The following is a 23,967-nucleotide window of genomic DNA, read 5'->3' as shown; positions in this document are numbered from 1 at the left end:
GGTGTGCCTCATACTGTGAGCTCACCATGTGACACCACTGTGATAGTGTTGAGCAACAGGAATCCCCACCCCGGTGACCAATATTTGAATCGCCTCCTCTCAACCTGCTAAACATTTTGAATTCACAATGAGCTCACATATTACTTTTGTCACTGTGATCATCGTATGATCTCACATGTTGACTGGGTACGCACCACTCATCTCGCTGAGTTACACAACCCTCACCACAGGCTTCTACATGTCACATATTTGGACTGCCTTCAAATTCAGTTTCAACCTGTTTTGTTATGTTTTCAGAACTTATAGTGTTACAGTTCCTGCATTTTCATCTCTACATTGAGCTCCTTCCAGTGAAGCAAAGTTATAGCACTATCTGCCTGAAGAAAAGTAGAAGTAGAGGAGAAACCTTCAACATTGATGTTAGTTGTATTATTTAAAAAAAGATAGATCATATATAAACCACATAACCTCGACCTGCAGAAATAAAATCCACAATTTGGGAAGGATCAGGTAACATTTTCAACCATTTTTCTTATTTTCGCTACCATTGCACAGATGTCTCAACAATGAGCATACCAGAAGTCATCTAAAATCTTTTTTTTTTTTGGGGGGATAATTACAAACGTCTCTGAAATTTTACTCATGTATTGATGGTATTGATGTTTCAATACTTCCCACCACTTATGAGAGATATTAAAGATATCTTTTGTTATATTTTTATTTCCATGAATGCTTTCCACACATTAAAAGTTTTGGGTAACACTTTACAATACGGGTGCACTAATAAGCATTACTTCATGCTTAACTAATGCACAGATAATCATGTGTTAATGTATGACTCATGAAGAACTAAACCATTAATTAATGATTACTGCATCAGTAACTAATAAAGATTCTAAATGATTAATAGATTAAGTAATATATGAATTGTTATTAATTACATGTGTCATAATGTATTAATTCCTTAATAACTTATTTTATTAACTAAAAGTGTAAATTAATGCCTTAATTACCACAGTTGGTCAAAGCAATGTACTTCAACTTCCAGTTGTCTGCTTTAATTAATCATTAACTAATGATTTGCAAATGTATCATTATGTTATGACTTTACTTGTTGAGGCACATGACTATTAACTAATTGTTAAGTAATATGCCATTTTGGTGCCATGTAAACCCATAAATGGCATATTACTTAACAATTAGTTAATAGTCATGTGCCTCAACAAGTAAAGTCAAATGGTTATTTTTATTTATTTAATCAGGGACAGTACACATTAATAGTACATAACAATATGCAAAATGTGCCAGATAGCCAACACTGGCTAATTTTCATCTGTTGTCCCTGTTAAACTTCAAGCACCTCCTGTATCAGTCAATAATTATTAACAATTCCTAAAAAAAAATTGTTTTATTAATGCTTTGTAATTTTTGGAAGTAAAACTAAAATTAAAACAGTGTACAACAGACACTGTAAATACAGTGCTCACAGGGTATTTTATAAGGTACACCTTGCTAGCAGTGGAGAGTCGCTATCAGAAGATGGTACACTGTGGTCATAAAGGGATGGACATGGTCAGCGACAATACTCAGGTAGACTGAGGTGTTTAAACAATGCTCAATAAGTACTAAAGGGCCCAAAGTGTGCCAAGAAAATATCCTCCAAGTCAAGTCAAGACAAGTCATCTTCATTTATATAGCGCTTTTAACAATGTAGATTGTTTCAAAGCAGCTTTACAGAGATAAACGTATAATTTAAGGTAACAGAGATTGTTTTGACTTTATAGCGGTTCTTTAATAAAGTTATTTTCCAGTTAAAGTTAGTTTTGATTGATTCGCTTCCGTCGCAACGATCATTTGTTATTAAATTTGGGGCCGCTAAGACAACACCATTCTCTACACAGACTTTAAACGCGAACCTGTGAGAAACGCTGATGGCGGTCACATGAGCATTAAGAACGGGTTCTATAGTTATGTGCGTTTGAATATATGTGCGCAGGTTTGGAATTCCCTACAAACCAAGCCTAAACAAAGTACTGGTGTTTCCTTATAATTTTTGATACAGAATTTTATTTTATTTTATCAATTCGGGGTAGGTACGCGAATTGAGTTTCCCGACAACGCTTTATCTGTAGAGTGGTAAAGGAATCCTCCATAGGGAGAGACTAGTTGGCACTTCAGCACTGCGTTGTCATCGGTCCAGGCGAAGGTCCTTCATCAGATCTGGATACGGCCTGGATCCGGCTGGCTGCGGAAAAACCTCGGGATAAACTAAGACACTAAAATTAGCGTAGATGCCATTCTTCTCATGATGTAACAAGTACATCAGGATTTATGGGAAGTGTTCCCGGTTCCAGCTGACCTAATCTATGCAGCCTAACATTGAATTATAGAAGTCTATAATGTATTATGTGAATGCTAGGTCAAAGAGATGTGTCTTTAATCTAGCTTTGAACTGACAGAGTGTGTCTGCTTCCCGGACAATGGTAGGAAGACTGTTCCAAAGTTTTGGTGCTAAATAGGAGAAAGATCTACCGCCAGCAGTCGATTTTGATATTCTAGGTATTATCAACTGGCCGGAATTTTGAGATCACAATAGACGTGAAGGACTATAATGCGTTAAGAGCTCGCTCAAGTACTGCGGAGCTAAACCATTTAGTGCTTTGTAAGTAATCAGCAATATTTTAAAATTGATGCAATGTTTAATAGGCAGCCAATGCAGTGTTGACAGAACCGGGCTAATATGGTCATACTTCCTGGTTCTGGTAAGAACTCGAGCTGCTGCGTTTTGAACCAGCTGTAGTTTGTTTATTAAGCGTGCAGGGCAACCACCCAGTAGAGCATTACAATAATCTAGCCTTGAGGTCATGAACGCATGAACTAATTGTTCCGCATTTGTCAATGAGAGCATATGGCGTAATTTAGATATATTTTTAAGATGGAAAAATGCGGTTTTACAGATACTAGACACGTGACTTTCAAATGAAAGATTGGTATCAAAGAGCACACCCAGGTTCCTAACCGACGACGAAGACTCGACAGAGCAGCCATCAAGTGTTAGACAGTATTCTAGGTTATTACGTGAGGAAGTTTTTTGTCCAATAATTAGAATCTCTGTTTTTTCAGAATTTAGAAGTAGGAATTTACGAGTCATCCAATTTTTTATATCAGCTATGCATTCTGTTAATTTAGTGAATTGATAAGTTTCGTTAGGTTTTGAAGAAATATACAGCTGAGTATCATCGGCATAACAGTGAAAACTAATGCCATGTTTCCTAATGATATCTCCTAATGGTAGCATGTACAGAGTGAACAGCAGCGGTCCTAGTACTGAGCCTTGTGGTACGCCATACTGAACTTGTGATCGATGAGATATCTCATCATTTACTGCTACAAACTGATAATGGTCAGATAAGTATGATTTAAACCATGCTAGTGCAATTCCACTAATGCCAACATAATTTTCGAGTCTATTTAAAAGAATGTTGTGGTCGATAGTGTCAAATGCAGCACTAAGATCGAGTAACACTAATAGAGAGATACAACCACGATCGGATGATAAGAGCAAATCATTTGTGACTCTAACGAGAGCTGTCTCGGTACTATGGTACGGTCTAAATCCTGACTGGAAATCCTCGCAGATATAATTTCTTTCAAGAAAGGAACACAGTTGTGAAGACACTGCTTTTTCTAATATCTTTGACAGGAAAGGTAGATTCGAGATCGGCCTGTAATTGACTAATTCTGTAGGATCAAGTTGCGGTTTTTTAACAAACGGTTTAATCATAGCCAGCTTAAAGTTTTTTGGTATGTATCCTAGAGACAAAGATGAATTAATGATATTAAGAAGAGGATCTATGACCTCTGGAAGCATCTCTTTCAGTAGCTTAGTCGGTATAGGGTCTAACATACATGTTGTAGATTTAGATGATTTAACGAGTTTAGTAAATTCTTCCTCTTCTATAACAACGAACGAATCAAATTTTCCCTCAGGGAGACTACAATGCACTGCCTGATGCGATACTGTAGTCCACGGCGTTGGACTATTTTCTTTAATCTTCTTTAAGCGCAACGGAGCAACTGTGTCTAAAGTGCTGGAAAAGAGAGAGTTAAAAGTTTCTGTTGTAATATCAAGTTCTTCTAAGCTGTCTGGGATGCTGAGATGATGAAAATGATCAGGAAGATTATTAATAAAGCAATCTTTAGTGGCAGAAGTGATAGGTCTAACATATTTGAAACACGGAGTCGGCTTTGCAGCCTTGGCTAAATGAAGTTTACACGAGACTAGGTAATGATCTGAGATGTCATCACTCTGCTGCAGAATTTCAACGGCATCAACATCTATTCCATGTGATAATATTAGATCTAGAGTATGATTACGACGATGAGTAGGTCCTGACACGTGTTGTCTAACTCCAATAGAGTTTACAATGTCTTTAAATGCCAAACCCAATGCATCTTTTTCATTATCTATGTGTATATTAAAATCACCAACAATTAGTACTTTATCTGCAGTCAATATTAATTCTGATAGAAAGTCCACAAATTCTTTGATAAAGTCTGTATGGTGCCCTGGTGGCCTGTATACAGTAGCCAGCACAAATCTCAAGCGTGATTTATCATTTATACTATATATTTTTACATTAAGTACTAACACTTCAAAAGAATTAAATTTAAAACTTGATTTCTTAGTGGTTTTGAAAATATTACTATAAATTACAGCAACTCCTCCCCCTTTGTGTTTCAGACGAGGCTCATGTTTATAACAGTAATCTTGCGGGGTGGACTCATTTAAAGTAATGTAATCGTTTGGTTTTAGCCAGGTTTCTGTCAAACACAGCACATCTAGGTTATTATCTGAAATCATATCTTTAACAATGAGTGCTTTTGAAGTAAGCGATCGAATATTCAGCAACCCAAGCTTTAGCATTTGCTCATCTGTATTATAGCTGTTTTTTATTTGTTGAACATCAATTAAATTTTTAACCTTAGATGAGTTAAAACATTTTTTGGATTTCCAAATTCGGGGAACAGACACAGTCTCTATATGATGATATCTAGGTGAAAGAGGCTCTATGTGATGGGATTTATCTGACCTCCACACCATTAAACCACCAGCAGCCTGAACCGCTGATACAAGGCAGGATGGATTCATGCTTTCATGTTGTTTATGCCAAATTCTGACCCGATCATCTGAATGTTGCAGCAGAAATCCAGACCAGGCAACGTTTTTTCAAACCTTCTATTGTCCGTGTGAATTGTAGCCTCAGTTTGCTGCTCTTATCTGACAGGAGAGGCACAGGTGTGTTTCAGGTGTGGCACAGGTGTGCTTCAAGTCAATCAGTCAGTCATTGAGCAGTTAAAAGTCAGTTTCAAGAAGAAGGCAAACCTTAATAATGGGTCTCGTCAAGCAAGTGATCTTGGTCTTGATCCTTTACTTGCAATCTCTTCCAAACTAGATCCGCGATATATTGGACCTGTCGCCACCTTCGTTGTGAATATAAATCATCCTTCCAGTTTTTCATAGCCTCTTGCAGTTCTCGTTGGACACCAACAAAGTTAGAACCATTGTCTGGACGGATTTTAACAGCTTGTCCTCGACGTGCAATAAATCGTCTTAATGCGTGGATGAATGAGTCAGTTTCAAGTGAAGCTGCAACTTCAAGGTGAATATTCCTTACAGTCAAACATGTGAACATTACTTCATAACGTTTTACAACGCTTATTGTTTTACTTCAAAGGAAACGAAGCAGTCCACTCCAACGTGTGAATGGCGGGAGTAACTCTGTCTTGCGGCAAATCTGCTGATGACCCGTGATGATGAAGACGTCTGCAGACTACAAGACTATACACCTGGACAAAAGTCTTTTGGGGATCCGATATCTCTGTCGCAGATTAGCCAGCATATAATTTCATCCAAAATGTCCAACATATTGATGAATTTGCCGCAGAATTAAATCTGAAATATGTAGTTCCTTGGCCACGATTACTGATGTTTAACTTCTTCAGGCATCATTGCATTTTCAAGATGTCCAACAACTCTCATGATATCTGAATAAAGAACTGGGTTAAGTCTATTGAGTTCACTACTATGTCTCTTCTTCTGGCAAATACAAATAATTTCCAATTCAGCCTTTTCCAGTTCCTCAGAAAACAACAAATTTGAAGGGATATTGAATTAATATGAATCTTTGCATCTCCTTGTGAACCCTTTGACGCGTATGATCACACCGGTGTGATTAGAACATTCGTGCATCACGTGATCAGACTCTCTGTTAATCATTCTTGGGGATTTTAACAAAGCAAATCTCTCCTGTGAACTGCCAAAATACAGACAGCACGTAACATGTCCCACCAGAGACAGTAATATACTGGACCACTGTTAAAACACAATAAAGAATGTGTATCTCTCCATTCCACGGGCAGCTTTGGGGCTCTCTGATCACTGTTTGGTTCATCTTATACCAACCTACAGGCAGAAACTGAAATCAGATAATCCGGTAATAAGGACTGTAAAAATATGGACTAATGAAGCAGAGCAGGATCTACAGGCCTGCAATATACTCTGGTCAGGGGCTGAAGCCTGCACTGGACTCTGGTGACATATCCATTATCATGCCAATCTCTCCAGAGTTGTCATGACAGAACTATACAATATGAAATTTGACAATACTGAGTCAAAAGCAAAGGTTGACTGATATATTTATTAATCAGAAAAAAGGAATCAACCTCCTATGTCTGTACCATTTTGTTTTGTGACTGTATATTCAGTAAAGACCAAATTTGGGTTGTGCATGTCTTCTACATGCCACTTAATTTACTGCATACCAATAGTGTAATCTTTAACCATGGGTCACAAAAGCTCTCTTCAACCATCTCACACCACGTGCATTATGTTTCATTTCCTAGAGGACAACTTAAGACAGCTCTCTACAACATGTCATAGACACTTATGAGACACCATGGACCAAGACTCAGAGCGTAAGTAGTTGCCACAGTAAAAGCAGAGATGGTCATATAAAAAAAAGTCTGCATTACACTGATTAAAAGTTAAGTACTTGCTACACTATAGAACAGTGGCTCTCAACTCCAGTCCTCGGGACCCACTGCTCTGCACATTTTGTATGTCTCCCTTATTTAACACACCTGAACCAGATCATCAGCTCATTAGGAGAGACTCCATGAACTGATTTGAGTGTGTCAGATAAGGACTGGAGTTGAGAACCACTGCTATACAATATGCCGTTCTTGAATCTTGTGAAAAAACATTCTTCCTTGTGAGCAGTTATCATGTTATTATCTCTCTACCAGGTGCTCGGTTTGTGGATGCCCACTGGGCGAAACTTGTCCAGAGAGTACAGATGGTGATGCCGATAGCGGATGAGCTGCGGTCCGGTGGCATGCTGAAATATGAGCCGTACTGTAAGATCAGAGCAGCAGATACTAACCAGGAGAAAATGAGAGAGTTATATGAAGTGTTGCACTCTGGAGGAGACAAGGTTAAATCTGCCTTTTATTCTAGACTGGAAAAGCATGAGCCATCTCTGTTCAGAGACTTAGGTAAGAGCACTCTAATTTTGGCTATTATACCACGTGTCTAGACCTACAGTATGTACTGAGATATGTACTGTTAAAATATGTACTTTTACAGGCATTGCACAAATTGCAGAAGCTCTTGTAGAAACCTTAAATATTTTGTCTTAACTTTCCATCTTGTTAACTTATTTCTGTCAGGACCACTATCATCAAATACGATTGACAATTAGCATATATTTTGGATTTGCGGTATGGTTATGTTCTGGGCAGCCTAGCATGGATAAGAGCAGGGAGAGCAGCAATAACCCCCTTTAGGGTACACAGAACAGAACCAACATGAATGTCTTGCAGATATCATTAATGTCAATATTTTAATGTACAACATAATTCGAGAATTTAGTCTGATTCAAAGAGGAATCAGAAGGCCAAATACTGACTGATGAGAGGAGGAGCTGGGGATGGAGGAGGGTAATTTGCTCCTGATAAATGCAATAGCTGCTGATAATACTGGAGGAGCCTATAGGTAGCCTATATTCCTATAGGTAGACGTGGATCAGCTGAGAGTCTTTGCTTTTCAAACCGGAAGTAGAAAATTGCTCTAAAAAATGCAAAAATATCTAATTTCCACTTATAGATATACTTTATGAGTACTTTTAGTGTTTTCAATGATGTGCAGTCTGAACGTATTTGTTCCCGTCTCAAAAATGTGTATCACTAATACTTTTAGTTTAGGGCAGTTGTGGCACAAACCTTACATTGGGTGGTGGTCTAATAAATTTGTTCAGCGATAGATAGATAGACAGACAGTCAGCGAGATAGATAGATTGATGTAAAATGTTTGAAAATATATGTGAAAAACTTTAATCAATATATAAATTAATTAAATAATGTATCAAGTGTGTCTAATGTTCTACAGGCTCCACAGGACATCACACACACTCTGAAAAAACACATTCCTCAGGTGACTGATGAATTTTATAATAATATGTTTTAAATATTGCACTCTATCGACCTGGTAATTTAGTTGGTATTTCTCTGCTCTAAAATTTATTACTGTATTAGAATCAGAAAAAAACTAACTCATTGAACATTGACCTTTTCTACAGAAATCAGCTCAGTGATTCACAAATATATGAAGCAGATCTGCAGTGAGTATCAGTATGTGACTGAGTATAACTCACTGCCTGGTGAACATGTGCTGCTGTCTGAGCGCTTCACACAACCTCTGATCCTTCGGAAACATAGAGATCGAAAAGAGCGAGAAGAAGAGATCTGCTCCAGTGGAGAGAGCTTCCAGCAGGTCCTCAGCTCCAGAAGCAGTGGAGACTCTGTCCATCTCAGCTCTCTGTTCGACCCAGATGACCACGGGATCAGTCCTAGTTCTGTGATACTGCAGGGAAATTCTGGAAACGGGAAATCTTTCACTGTGCAGAAGATCATGATGGACTGGGCATCTGGTGACCTCTACAAAGGGCAGTTTGATATTGTCTTCCACTTAAAGTGTAAAGAAATAAATCGCATTCATGGCGAGAAGAGTTTGGTGGAGATCTTGAGCTGCAGTTGTAGTTTATCATCACATGAGATCTCACAGATTTTACAGCAGTCGCCAGAGAAGGTGCTTGTGGTCATTGATGGATTTGATGAGCTGAAACTCACACAGGACATTAATGACACGTCAGCACACACTGATCTGCTTCAGAAAGCCCCACCTGTGGACACTCTTTGTGCCCTGCTGAGGGGTCGAATCCTGCCAGAGTCTTTCCTGCTGGTCTCCTCCAGATCTACAGCTACGGACACACTCAGTAATTTGCTCAAAGGACCTCAGCGTTTCACTGAGATTGTGGGATTTTCAGAAAAGGGGGTGGAGGAGTACTTCCAGAAGTTTTTTCAAAATGAGAAACTTTCCAGGGAGGCTTATACATCTGTGAAGGAAAATGAAACCCTCATCACTGCCTGCTCAATCCCTGTCGTCTGCTGGATCATCTGCACAACTATCCAGGAGCGATTCAAATATGGTGCAAATAAGACAAGCGGACTGGAAACCACCACCTCCATCTACGTGGACTTTGTGTGCACTCTTCTGGAGCATCACTGCCAGGGTTTGAGTCAGTCCGTCCCGACCCTGCTGAGGAGTCTGGGTCAGCTGGCAGAGAGAGGGATGCAGGAACAGCAAGTCCTGCTGGATGAGAAAAGTGTGAATGAAACCATTTCTGACCCTGCTGGAAATCCATTCTTGTGCAAGTTCCTGTTTAAGAGACGAATCCACCAGGAGACGATGTTCAGTTTCATGCATCTCAGCTTTCAGGAGTTCTTCACTGCTCTGTACTATGTCCTTCTGGATGAAGAAGAGCCCCTGATGAAACTTATAAGGTCACTTTTAATGGACAGTTTCTCAAAACCACGTTTCGCAGCTGTGGTGCAATTTGCATTTGGTTTGTTGAATAAAGATGTGAGACTCACACTTGAAAAACATGGTCTGCTCAATCGTCCAAAAACACAGGCTCATCTGAAAGAATGGATTTTGGAAATGGTTAAAGGTTGTTCCTTGTCTTTTGAAGCAGTATGTTTTGTTCACTGTCTCTATGAACTTCATGAAGAAGACTTTGTTAAAGAAGCAATGGAATCCTTGGAAAGGATTTATCTAGATGGTGAATTGCTCAGTAGAACAGATTTCTGTGCCCTGCTGTACTGCTCTCAGTTCTGTCAGAGCTTTGAAAGAATCTCTTTGTTTTTAACATCAGAAGATTTGTCTGTGATTTTGCCTGAACTTCACAAGTTTAAAAAAGCAAGGTAAATGCGTTGGTCTAAAACACATATTTGGTGGATGTAATTAATATCTAATCTCTAATTATAATCTAAAGCTTGATTATAATAGATCCATCAGACTCTGATCTCGGTGAACTGATCTACGCTCTCGCGAGAGGACAGACCCTGAGCTCACAGAGGTAATGTTTTAAAATATATTTTATACATTTGATGTGTTTTATGCACACGTGCTATCATCCTTTAATGTGCTTTTATTTAACTTTTAGTTCATGTATATTTTTTCTGTGCTTTGGTTTGCAGTGTTCGTGTAAGCATCTGCCAAATGAAGTATGATGAAATAGATGGGAATTATCCTGTCGACTCACTTGCTCTGTCAATCAACGAAGAGCCGTCCAGGTGAAGAACAAGTGATTCTTTTTCTTTTCATAAAATATTTTTTTTCTCATGATAGCCAGAAATAATTCTATGATTAATATGTTTTGTATAACAAATTATAATCTTGTTCTCTCGTATATCTGGCATACTTGGTCTCCGCAATCTAATAGATTATAATTCTAATAGTAATAATGCAACTAAATTGGTCACCCAAAACAGTTAAGGTAAATAAGGTACACACTTTTCTTTTTTCACTATTGCTAATGATGCAAATATTGGCTGGTGCCCAACAAACCACCAATTAATCATAATTTTAAAAATGTATCACAAAAAGATATTCTAAGCAAGAAATTATTGACTCATAGACACAACAACAACTTTAATCTTTTTTTTTATTCTTTTTTTAATAGTATCTGCATAGAGATTCGTCTGCTTCACCATCCGGATTTGGAATCATTCAGTCTCACCTTTCCACACTCAGAGATAATCAACATCGACTGGACCAGACTTTTTCAGATAATTCACCAAAGGGATTCAGAAGCATTACTGTCATTTCTCTATTCCTTCTCTAACCTGAAAAAGATGGTAATGAGCGTGAGGTGTCTAACTGAGATGTTGTCTGTCTGGGCCCTCCAGATGACCCAGAACTGCCCCAGTCTAACCGAACTCACGTGAGTAACATCTGGAATCACCTCTGTCCTGTTTCTATGGGAATTTGTCTGTTGATAACAACTGTGTATCTAATATTCAAAGGGAAATTCTGTCATCATTTACTCGCCCTCATGTTGTTCCAAACCTGTTTTCCTCTGAGGAACACAACAGAAGTTATTTTAAAGAATGCTTGTGTAACACAGTTTCAGATCCCATGGACTTCTATTGTTTGGACAAGAAATGCAATGAACCAAAACTGTTTTATTACCAGCATATTTAAATATCTTCTTCTGTGTTCTGCAGAAGAAAGAAAGACACAAGACAGTTTATGAATGACATGGCAGAGTTTATTTTTTTCTTAGTGAACCTAAACATTAAAAGGCTATGAATTAATGACACTGATCACACAGTCACTCACCTTTGAGGAATTGTCTTAGAAACCTTAGAAACACAAAATGGTTTAGTAAACAAGATCTATTGTATTTTTTATTATTATTATATTCATTTATTTTTTAAATTTTGTTTATTTATTTATTTTGGCAGTTTAGCTCTTGCTATGTCAGATAACCTTACCTTGAAAACACCCATCTGTAGTTCATGGCCTTCATCCATTTAAACTGTTATGGAATTGTTTAAATGAATGGTAATAAGCAAATGTGAATTAATAATTTTATCTGTATAATGTGTTTCCACATCTAGGGTAAATGCTGACGACTTCTTAGAGGAGGAAGGAATCAAGATCTTGCAGAGCTCAAACACAAGACCAACACTGTAAAAAGTGAATAGTTGGATCAACTTTAAAAAATTACTTCAATTGGTAACACCTAAAGAAATTAAGTTTTCTCAACTTAAATTATCATGTTTTATCATGAAAAACGTGATAATTTAAGTTGAGAAAACTTAATTTCTTTAGGTGTTACCAATTGAAGTAATTTTTTTAAGTTGATCCAACTGTTCACTTTTTACAGTGAAGTTGTATGATGACATTTAACGGGTTTGTATTGGGTTATCATTATATAGATTTTCTATGCAATTTCACAGAGAGTACAGCTTACAAGCTTTAAAAAGTAGACAAAAACACCATAAAAGAACGACTTTTGAGGCATATTCAATGTTTTCTGAAGTCACATAATACCTTTTTGTAATGAACAAATCAAAAGCTTGAGAATTTTTTCATAAATTAAGTTTTCATTACATCCACCCTAGATCTCATAGTTCGTTAACAATTTAATAACTGAAATGTTGGTCTGTTTCTCACACAAATTATTGTTATAACAATAATTAAAAGCAAATATCAGGTTTTTTAAAGACTCTGTACTGATAGCTGCAACCAGAAGGTGAAGATTCTTCTGAATGACCAGGGCATTTCCATGGAGAATTTGGAGACTTTGGAATGGTAAATTAAGACTGAGATTAACTCTAAGAAAGCACCAATAAAAAATGAGAACGCCGGTTACTGGTGTAACCTTGGTTCTATGAATAGTGGAAGACCGCCAGAGACGGTCAAACATAGTGGAAGGAGTCGCGTCTCGCGAGCCATATCGAGAATCTCGTATTGATTTGTCACCTGTGACCCTGACCGATGACGTGTTGGAAGCTATATCCGCTTCATTCGCGTCACGGTCGTTCTCTGAAGTCATTCTCTCAGTCCGAGTGACCAGAGACTCTGGCGGTCTTCCACTATTCATAGAACCAAGGTTACACCAGTAACCGGCGTTCTATTTCACTGTTACAGACCGCCAGAGACGGTCAAACATAGTGGAAGACGAATACAACCAAGTCACGAGGGCCACCCACCTAGATACTGTCCACTAACACAGCAGAACTGATCAAAGGAATAGGGGCCACATTGATCCTGTAGAATCTTATGAACGTGCAAGGTGACGTCCATGTAGCTGCTGCACATATTTCGGAAAGGGGCACCCCACGTAGAGCTGCCCAGGAAGTAGCAACTGACCGAGTTGAATGGCATTTAATAGACGTTGGAACTGTCTGACCAGCCGACTCATATGCCTGTACAATGGTATCCACCACCCAATGAGACAACCTTTGCTTCGACAAGGGTGAGCCTCTCTGACAGGCATCAAAACGGACAAACAGCTGATCAGTAGTGCGCCACGAAGCAGTTTTCAACACATACTGTCGCAATGCTCTCACTGGACACACAGCTGTCTGGGAAGCCTCCTGATTAAACGCTGCAAGCTGAATGGGTTGATTCACAAAGCGATCAGACAACACCTTAGGTCGGAAAGCTGGATTCGGCCAGAGTGTAGCCTGATTGTACTCGGGCCCCCATCTAAGGCATTGTGGACTCACTGAGAGGGCATGAAGCTCACCTACTCTTCTAGTTGATGTTATAGCCAAGAGAAAAGCAGTCTTCATCGAGAGACTCTTAATATCAGCTTGTTCAAGTGGTTCATAAGGCGGTAAACGCAGGCTGTTAAGCACCATTTGAAGATCCCACTGAGTATGCATTATCCGTGCCGGTGGATTAAGACGTACTGCTCCCTTAAGGAAAGCCGCCACCAATTTCTCTGCACCAATCGATATCCCCCCCAAAGGATTCCGATGTGCTGACAAGGCTGCCACAAATACCCTTAGAGTTGCTGGGGACCGCCCAGTGTCTAATAAATGCTGTAAGAACTCCAACACTGAACTGATGGAACAAGTGACTGGGTTGACAGACCGATCTGTACACCATGAAACAAAAATCTTCCATTTACTGGCATAAGTGCGACGTGTTGATGGGGCTCTTGCATTCATGACAGTGTTTCTCACATCTGCGGAGCACTGTGAGAGCTCCTGCTCAACCCCAGGGGCCATACACATAGGTTCAATTTGTTCGGTGAGGGGTGCCAAAGCTCCCCGTTCATCTGTGATAGTAGGTCCCTCCGAACTGGCAATGGTTGTGGTGGACCGGTCGTAAGGGTCAGCAGCAGACTGAACCACGGTCTTGCTGGCCAGCAGGGTGCCACTAGAATAAGCCTGTGTTGTCTCTCCTGCACACGCCTCAGCACAGGCCAAAGAAGTGGAATTGGAGGAAAGGCATAGAGGAGGAGGTCCGGCCAGTTGTGTGCCAGGGCATCCTGACCTAGTGATCCCTGCTCCTCCTGTTCTGTGAACCAGAGCGGACAATGTGTCGTCTCTCTGCTGGCAAAGAGGTCGACTGCTGCGGTCCCATAAAGTCCCCAAATTGACTGAACTACCGCCTTGTGCAGACACCAGTCCCCTGGCTTCGGACCCGATCGAGAGAGTGAGTCTGCCACATTGTTGCAGTGACCGGGAATGTGTGCTGCCCTGATCGACAGGAAGTGCTGGTCTGCCCACAACAGCAGCACTCGTGAAAGACGAAGGCAGGGTAGAGACCTCGTGCCCCCTTGGTGATTGATTAAAAACACCACTGTGGTATTGTCGGTCCGCACCAGGATGTGCTTCCCTGACAACTCCTGTCTGAAGTGCCTTAGGGTGAAAAGCACTGCCCGCAGCTCCAGGATGTTGATGTGAGATGACATCTGCTGCAAGGTCCAGCTCCCTTGAACACCCCGGTGTTGCCACAGCCCTCCCCATCCGGAGAGAGAGGCATCTGTTGTCACCACTTCTCTGCGTGATGGGGGTGGTCCCATCGGTACACCCCCTTGTAGAAATTGTTCCCGTCTCCAAAGCCTCAGGGAGACAGAACAACTGGTTGTCACCAAAACAAGGACATGACGGTTGTGAACCGCTGACAACCGTCTGGCTATCAACCAACGCTGAAAGGGACGAAGGTGTAAAAGCCCCAAGTGAATGGCTGATGAGGCTGCCGTGAGAAGGCCCGCTAACCGTAGGAAGTGGAGATAAGGTAGCTTGCGCTGAACCTGGAACCTCGCTATGGCTCCCCGTATAGCCTGCGTCCTGCGTGCTGTGAGGGTAGCCCTCATTACTCTGGAGTCCAGCTGCAAACCCAGAAAGCATATTGACTGGCATGGAGTAAGGCAGCTTTTTTCTAGGTTTACCCTCAGTCCTAGAGCAGTAACATGCTCCAGTAGGCACTGTGTGTTGTTGGCCACTTGCTGAGGTGATCTGGCACAAAGCAGCCAATCGTCCAGGTAAGGGAGAATCAACATGCCCTCCCGTTGTAGAGGTTCTAGTGCCGCTTGCATACATCGTGTGAACACGCGGGGAGAGAGGGAGAGGCCAAATGGCAGGACTCGATATTGGTATGTCTTGTCCTGGAATGTGAACCGAAGAAACCGTCTGTGATGAGGTGCAATGGGGATATGGAAATAGGCATCCTTCAGATCCACAGACGTAAACCACATGCCGGGTTCGACTACTTGTAGGACATCCTTGACACGCAGCATGCGGAAAGGAAGGTGTTTGAGACTCCTGTTCAAGCGTCTGAGGTCCAAGATTGGCCTGAAACTCCCATCTTTCTTGCGAACTAGGAAGTACTTTGAATAAAACCCCTCTGGATGGACCTGGGGGTTTACTAGCTCTATCGCACCCTTTTCCAGTAGCTTCTGGACCTCGAGAGATAGAGCAAGAGCTTGACGAGGGTCCCGAACCACTGTGGGCCGAGTGTGTGTACATAATTGGGGTCTGTGACGGAACTGAAGACAGTAGCCCTTGTCGAGTGTGTCGATGAGCCACTTGTTGTCTGTAATCCCTCTCCAAAGCTGTAGTTGAGAGGTTGAAAAGTGTCCCATCACAGACCCTGGACCATCACCGACGATGAGGAGCGGTTCCCTTATCCCTGGGGGGGCGACGATGAGTTGCCACAGGGCGAGCAGGTGGTCTACGAGCACGGGATGCCTCCCTTCTTGAGTCATACCCAGGTCGAGTTGCCTGCTGTACAGGCCTGCTGTAAGACTGTCCCTGCCTGTGCTGGAGTGGATTTGCCTGACGAACAGGCATTCGATGTGAAGGCGGTCCATAACTCACACTGCGCTCAAAGTGCTGGGACCGAGATTCCACTGCACGAACTCTGCGCTCAAGAGCTTCTTGGGCGGCTGGACCAAAAACATGCCCAGGTACCAGTGGTAGTTGACGAAGATTGTTACGGCAAACCTCTGGAAGTTTAGACTGTGCCAGCCAAACCTGTCGCCTAGCCTGTGTTGTAAGCCCAAGAGCCTTTCCACTAGAGAAAGCGATTGAACCCAAGGCCTGTAAGGAGGCCTCAAGTAACTCTGATGCAGTACCATCCGGTGGATTAGTACTCAAAGCGGAATGAAGTGCCAACAGAAGATGAGCCATGGAATTCCCCACACGACTCAAGCCTGAGACAGTATTATAAATCTTCACCAATAGATCATCTGTGCGTCTACACTCTGGGTTAGGACAGCGAAGGTTCTGTCTAAGAGCCTCATCTGGTGACACTATCAGTGAAGAAACGCATGGCTCAACTGGAGGCATGTTACCAAGGCCCTTCTCCTCAGCCTCAGCCATTGCTGCTAGTGTACGAGCCACACGATCAGGTCTGGATAAAGGAGCTGACCGAAACGCAGAAGAGACAACATCTGTGAAGTCCGGACAACTCGGCATTAGGAAATCCTCTTGACGGGAAACTGAGCGACGCAAGAGGTTTGACTGGCCTGGCCCAGGACATGGAGGATCCAAATTCCGCTTGGCAAGCGCCATCTTGAGTGTGTCCTGCAGAGAGAAAACCACTGAAGAAGGCGCATCCTGAAGGCTAGAACCCTCATCACTATGAGAACGCTGGAACTCGGAATGTGAGGGTATGGTCTCCTGTATGGGCGTATAATAATCCTGTTCCTCCCGGTCTAAGGAGTCAGAGGCCGCAATAGATAAGGTGTCCGATTCTCTTCTGGAAAAGCTGGACGCCGGCTCACACCTGGGCAAGGGAGGAGCTAAGACACCCATATTCCCCTCACTCATATTCTGACGGGTAGGGGGTACAGATAATAAGGCCTTAATACCCTGAACAGCGTTCGCAAGCTCAGCCACTTGCTGGGTCAACGTACTAGACTCCGAAGAGGTTCTCATCTTCTTCGAAGGCCTTCCAGTCCCACTGGCCACACGCTTGCTGGCCACACGCTTGCTACTCACATGTGACGCTGCCCCAACTGATGGAGCAGAACCCTGAAATTCAGGATCTAATTCAGCCAGCCGATGTCGTCTCATCTCCAAGGACATCAAACCACATTCAGGACACGGGTCTACCAAAGCCTCTCGAAGATGATCAATGCCCAGGCAAGTGGGACATTGCATATGAGCATCCATGAGATCCATTGGACCTGAGCAGATGGAACATGAAGCTGCCATAACCTCCAGACCAGTAGTTGGAAAAAATCCCTGGTCAACCAATGGGATTATAATCACAATACAGGCAGAAAGACAACAGCCACTCAAAACAAAAAAGGCTTTGCAGTTGCTACGATAAGCCTTGTCAATGTATCACCCTGGTTAACCAATGAGCATACACATAGCAGTCATTAGACAATAACAATGCTACACGCAGTCTGAATGAACCCTGGTTAACCATTAAGTTCACATGAGTACTCACCTCAACACTGTTAGTAGTGATCGTTTCCAAACAAACCCTGTTTAGGCAATAAACAATGCTACACGCAGTCTGAATGAACCTTGGTTAACCACTAAGTTCACGTGAGTACTCACCTCAACACTGCTAGTAGCGATCGGTCCAAACAAACCCCTGGTCAACCAATGGGTATAATGTTATGGTCCGATGCACGCGATCCAAATATAATCCAATATAATCCAAATATTTCTCCCGAGACACAGCCGTAGCGGGGAGCAGTTGCTCACCAAAAACGCTGTGCACGCTCGAGCGAGATCTCTTCGCGAGAATGACAAAAGAACGACCGTGACGCGAATGAAGCGGATATAGCTTCCAACACGTCATCGGTCAGGGTCACAGGTGACAAATCAATACGAGATTCTCGATATGGCTCGCGAGACGCGACTCCTTCCACTATGTTTGACCGTCTCTGGCGGTCTGTAACAGTGAAATAGAACTGTAATATGACACGAGCCAGTAACACAAAAAGTTCTTATGATTTATACAATTTCATTTGAACATTGCATACTAAATGTGGATCCTATCCTACAGGTCAGCTTGTTCATATTTCTCTGTCATGATTTATCTCTTGTTTCTCCATTTCTAAGGCCCTTTTCTCCCGAACTAAAGTGGAGAACGTTTTGGGACTAATGGTACAGCTTTACTGCTACTGTAGGAGAAGCAGCATCTTTACCTGGAGCTGTGGAAGTGAATAAAGACACCAAACCACTCTAAACTCATTTACATGCATTGTAATCATAATAGCTGTGTGTCCATTTGTTTGTATAGTGTTTTTCTAAGCAGCTTTACAGAGTTTTATGATGTTGATGCTTTGACTAAATGTAATACTTTAAAGCAAAATTATTTTTTAGACTGCATGGTTTATTTGTGAACAAAATATAAACTATTAACCATTTGAGATTTGCTTCATATAGATCATGTGACAGTTATTGTATTAAATGAAATTGTATATAGTTGTTTGGGTTAATTTATGCTGTGATTATAAATCTGTAAGGTTATGTACAATTTATAACATTTTGGTGTACTAACAAGCCTATTTACTAATTGATGATGTTTATTACTGATAACACACACATACATACACACACATATATACACTACTGGTCAAAAGTTTTAGAACGGAAGGCTCTTCTGCTCTAGCCTGACTACGTCAGACTTCCTACTTCCGCTAATTTCATTTCGCTCCTGTAGTCAGTCTGAGATAGCAGCGTATCTTTCAGTTTTCCACCGGCCTGAAAACAGCCGGGCCAATCAACGAACAGAGGGCGGGCTGAGAGCCGTGACGTAGACCCTGATTGTACCGTGGTGGATGCGCAGATTTACTTCACATAATCTGCAAAAGTCGAGCACAGCCATGTTCACTCCGGTATTTCGCTCGATGGTTTAGTTTTTGCATCATACATGTGTTTACAGTGGAAGTTAGATGTGGCTGAGCATGCGCATAACACACGCCATAACCAAACGTTATGTGATTGGCTTACGGGTAACCAATGATTTTAAACTTCAGATAAGCGCCCCCCCCCCCCCGCGAGAGAAAAAACACTTCTCTATTATGCTATTCCAGACTCTCTCTACGAAGCAAAGTGAAGTAGCAGAGTCTGGTATTACCAGGCTACTTCTGCTCACCAAGGCTACATTTATTTGATGCAATATACAGCAAAAGCAGAATTATTGTGAAATATTTGACAATTAAAATAACTGTTTTCTATTGTGAATATATTTTAAAATGCAATTTATTTCTGTGTTGGCAAAGCTGATTTTTCAAGATCATTACTCCAGTCTTCAGTGTCACATGATCCTTCAATAATCATTCTAATATGATGATTTTCTGCTCAATAAACATTTATTACTATTATCAATGCTGAAAACAGTTGTGTACAATTTTTTTCAGGATTGTTTGATGAATAGAAAGTTCAAAAGAACAGCATTTATCGCCGTGCACTATACAAAGAATAGCATTAAAAACATATCTTACCTAATAGTCCAGGCAAAGGATGCAGCCCTTGAATTGGGACACAGCTACTGTGTATTCACACACTAAAGACGCATGAGACCCAAAATTCTGTTATTCCTCCATGTGTAAAATAAAATATGAAAAAATAATAATTCTTAGTGGTAATGACAGTTAAATTTGTCAATGAATTAAAACCCCTCATTTACTTAAAGGTGTGAGTCTAGAAATGTCCCATTCAGACAACAGCCTACAGTAGCATATGGAGTATGAACTCTTAGTAGTGACCAGTGTTGGGCTCATTACTCAAATGTAATACTACTCGTTACTAGTTACTCCTTTCAAAAGTAATATTATTACTTTCTGGCAAAAGTAATTAGTTATACTAATAGTTATATCACTTTTCCTTCACTCCCCACAGAAGTCATTATTTCATATTTTCCCCATAAACTTATTCTAAAATGTAATTAACAACATATTTCTGCCTCATCATTTGATCAAAATACACATTGGATCGCTGTCAGAAGTTATTACAAACTCTCAATGATGATTGATAGTGACTTTTAAGTAAATGTGTTGTATTAATCTCATTAATTGTCATAGCTTGAAGCTAATTGTAGCTATAATGTCTCTGTTATCCATTTATGTTTCATAATGTTTTATTTAAAAAAAAAAAAGTTCGTAAGAAAATGTTTCATTTTCCAAAAAGATTTTTAATTAGTTCATATAATTTATCGGGATCAAAGGAATACGGGCGGCCAAGCCATGTAATGCCAGAGTAAAGTAATGCCACGACTTACACAACGGTGTTCAGGTCATCTTTTCTCCTGACAAAATCAGTGAAATGGCAATAACTCCATCTGCTGAATGAAAGCTTTAACATATCCCAAGCTTCATGTGCCTGTGCGAGTCGTGAAAATTAGGAAAATAAATGTAGGAATTATTGGATTGTTGGATATCAGATCAGTAGGGGTTGTTGAGGCAGTGGTGAGCATAGGCAGAGTTTAACTTTTGTGCGTGGGGGGTGCACCTACCGGCAGACCACGAGCTCAGATTTTTTTTATATGGGCTACCATATTTCATATATCATACCATCTACATTTAAAATACATTTACAATGAACAAGGACTGCTATACAAAGAATAGCATTAAAAAACATATCTTACCTAATAGTCCAGGCAAAGTAACTCATTTTGGAGCCAAAAATAGAACTAATTGTAAAATAATTTTTTTCAGCATAGATCTTTTCTATGAGGTGTCCAGAACAACATACTAAAAGTCCTAAGAAATCCTAGTTGAGGAAATATGTTAAATTCTCATCAATCCGAGATGTGTGCCAATAAGACCAGGCAACAGTACACCCCAATGGGGCTGTGTACTGTCCTCAACATGGTTTAAATGTTTGACAGTCAGATAAACTCCCTTCCCTCACACGACTCTGAAGACAAGAAGTTCGTTTGCCCACAGGTTTAATGTTCTTGGGTATGGAGTGAAACTACAAATAAACAAATAAACATATTTCAATAATAACGTCCTGGAATTAACAATAATTACAGCATCATACCAACATCCACATTAATATAGTATTCTGAGATATGAAGCTAAAGCACAATGTGGCTAATGCAATAGCCTGATAGAAAATTATTAATAACTATCTTTACATATAACAGTTCACATTTATATGCAAGTATTATGAACATCAATGTAAAACTATAAATACTTACAAGCGATGCTGTTGCAAGGTTAAAGATTACCGATATATATGGCGATTAAAGAGAGCCATCTTTAGCTGCTGCATAGAGCACTCACTAGCTACTGATTCCGGAAAATTACAGAATTAAAGCAACGTCAAACTCGCCACTAGGTGGAGCTCTAAACCATAAATAAAGTGAATAGGAATATTAAAGCCATGAATGACATTAAAGAATTACAGACAATAAACAATTAAATCTGCTATCAAATTAAACTAAATATGAAATATTTTGTTGAAAATATGAAAACATTGTTCCAGCACACATTGTCTGGCATGGAACACGCCACAAACCAAAAGTAATTTGGATTAACCTAATCAAGTTTCTCAGGAGTGAGGAGAAGGATTGTCTTAGTGATAGGCCGTATGAAGACCTTTGGGCCTTCCTTTTTAAAGACCTTGACTTCCACCTTACGGACTTTGTTGTCTTTGCTTGGGAAGACTTGAGTAACAAGCCCCATAGGCCATTCATTCCTTTTTTGCTGTTCATCCTTCAAGAGCACAATGCTTCCTAGTTCAAGGTCAGGCTTACTAGCATGCCACTTTCTCTTTGGTTGCAAAAGAGTCAGGTACTGCTTTTTCCATTATCCAAGTCTGCGCCAAGTGCTGAACCCGGCGCCACTGCCGATTATGAAGGTCTTTGACCCAATCACCAGCTGGGGCAGGAGCAATTGTGACCTTTTGAGTTAGGAGTACATTAGGTGTGAGTATGAATGGGTCATCTGGGTCGGTTGACACTGGGACAAGAGGTCTGGCATTGATTATAGCTGCAACTTCTGCCATTAGAGTGGAGAGTGTCTCATGTGTTAGTGCTGAAGGTCCAAGCTGTTGGAACATTGCATCTAGTATCCTTCTAGCAAGTCCAATCATCCTCTCCCAGGACCCACCCATATGAGACGCATGAGGCGGGTTAAACTGCCAGATACAGCCCTGGTCCACGAGAAATTTTGTAACAGAGGTATTGTCAACATTAGAGGAAATGTTAAGCTCCTTGCAAGCACCTACAAAATTTGTTCCTCTGTCCGAGCGGATGTGCTTCACAGGCCCTCGAATAGCAAGAAAACGCCGCAGGGCATTAATGAAGCTAGATGTATCTAAAGACTCAATAAGCTCAATGTGCACAGCTCTCACACTCATGCAGGTGAATATCACTGCCCACCTCTTGCTTTGCGCATGACCACCTCTGGTACGTCGTGCCGCCACACTCCATGGGCCGAAAACATCTAGTCCCACATTCGTAAATGGAGGGTCAGTGGATACACGATCTGCTGGAAGATCCGCCATTTTTTGAGTCTGTGGTTCTCTCCTAAGTCTTCGGCATGTAACACATTCATGAATGACGCTGCAAACGCGTCTCTTTCCACCAACTATCCAATAGCCAGCAGCACGCACTGCACCCTCTGTGTAATGTCGTCCCTGGTGTTGCACTTTTTCATGATGATGTTTGACTAAAAGTGTTGCAATGTGATGTTTCCCAGGGATAATAAGGGGCTTTTTTACACCAAGCTCACTCTGTGCTTCTGTTAATCGTCCTCCTACTCTTAGCAGACCGTCTGCATCTATGAACGGGTCTAAGGCTTTAAGCGGACTTTTTCTCGAGAGCTTATCCCCGGTTCCCAAGCTCTTATATTCTTGGTCATATGTCTCCTGTTGGACTGCTTTGATGATTATTTTTTCAGCACATACGAGTTCTTCAACTGTTGGAGCATTTGAACAGTAATGCCAGCCCTTGCAACTTGATGTTTCTGTTGTTGAGCCTTTATGAAACTGACAAGATATATGAAGAAGACGTGCAATAGCTTGAGTGATGGACTTCCAAGTGGAAAATCTGGAAAAGCGTTGTGCTCCAAGACTCTTACCCATCATTGTGGTCTTCAATGTGGAGACTTGAGGACGTACTTCTGCATCTGAAGAAGGATTCACAAGCTCATGTGTTTTATCTTCAGGTAGAATCTGAGGGTTGTTTATCAGAAACTTTGGTCCCTGAAGCCAATTGGTGTCTTGGAGATGAGCAGCAGTGACAGACCTTGTTGCTATGTCTGCTGGGTTTACAACTGTGCGCACATACTTCCACTGATTTGGATGTGAAGACTTGCGAATTCGGAGGACTCGATTGCTGACATACACATAGAAGCGTCGCGTCTCATTATATATGTAGCCCAGCACAACCTTACTATCCGTAAAGTAAGTAGTGTCATCCAAGGGTATGTCAATTTCTGAAGTGATGAACTCTGCCAGTTCTACTGCCAGAACCGCAGCACACAACTCGAGACATGGCACTGTTTGCTCAGGGCTGAGTTTTGCTTTACCCATGATGAAGCCGACATGGTTGATTCCACATGAATCTGTCAATCTAAGGTAGGCCACTGCAGCTATTGCTTTTGTTGATGCATCACAGAAGAC

The 23,967-nt window shown here is 41.1% G+C and overlaps 1 protein-coding gene across 1 annotated transcript; it reads left to right on the top strand.

Annotated features, from left to right (window-relative positions):
• Nucleotides 1-318: 318 nt before the first annotated feature.
• On the top strand, nucleotides 319-19,721 carry LOC307164127 (NACHT, LRR and PYD domains-containing protein 1 homolog). The gene is made up of 10 exons (XM_079880569.1): nucleotides 319-510; nucleotides 6,907-6,978; nucleotides 7,309-7,557; nucleotides 8,450-8,494; nucleotides 8,640-10,323; nucleotides 10,395-10,478; nucleotides 10,600-10,695; nucleotides 11,085-11,345; nucleotides 12,025-12,721; nucleotides 18,451-19,721. Exons 2-9 carry the CDS (start codon nucleotides 6,960-6,962, stop codon nucleotides 12,098-12,100), a joined length of 2,514 nt encoding a protein of 837 aa, XP_079736695.1. The 5' UTR covers nucleotides 319-510; nucleotides 6,907-6,959; the 3' UTR covers nucleotides 12,101-12,721; nucleotides 18,451-19,721.
• The last annotated feature ends 4,246 nt before the right edge of the window (nucleotides 19,722-23,967 follow it).

This window comes from Squalius cephalus (genome assembly GCF_949319135.1).
Source record: "Squalius cephalus genome assembly, chromosome: 9".
Taxonomy (NCBI): Eukaryota; Metazoa; Chordata; class Actinopteri; order Cypriniformes; family Leuciscidae; genus Squalius; species Squalius cephalus.
This window is presented reverse-complemented; position numbering and strand designations above follow the sequence as displayed.

Bases quoted from the DNA above. Each gene is read 5' to 3' on its own strand.
- LOC307164127 (XM_079880569.1), top strand. The intron at 8,495-8,639 runs GTGACTGATGAA...CCTTTTCTACAG, and splicing joins TGAAAAAACACATTCCTCAG to AAATCAGCTCAGTGATTCAC. The intron at 10,696-11,084 runs GTGAAGAACAAG...TTTTTTTAATAG, and splicing joins ATCAACGAAGAGCCGTCCAG to TATCTGCATAGAGATTCGTC.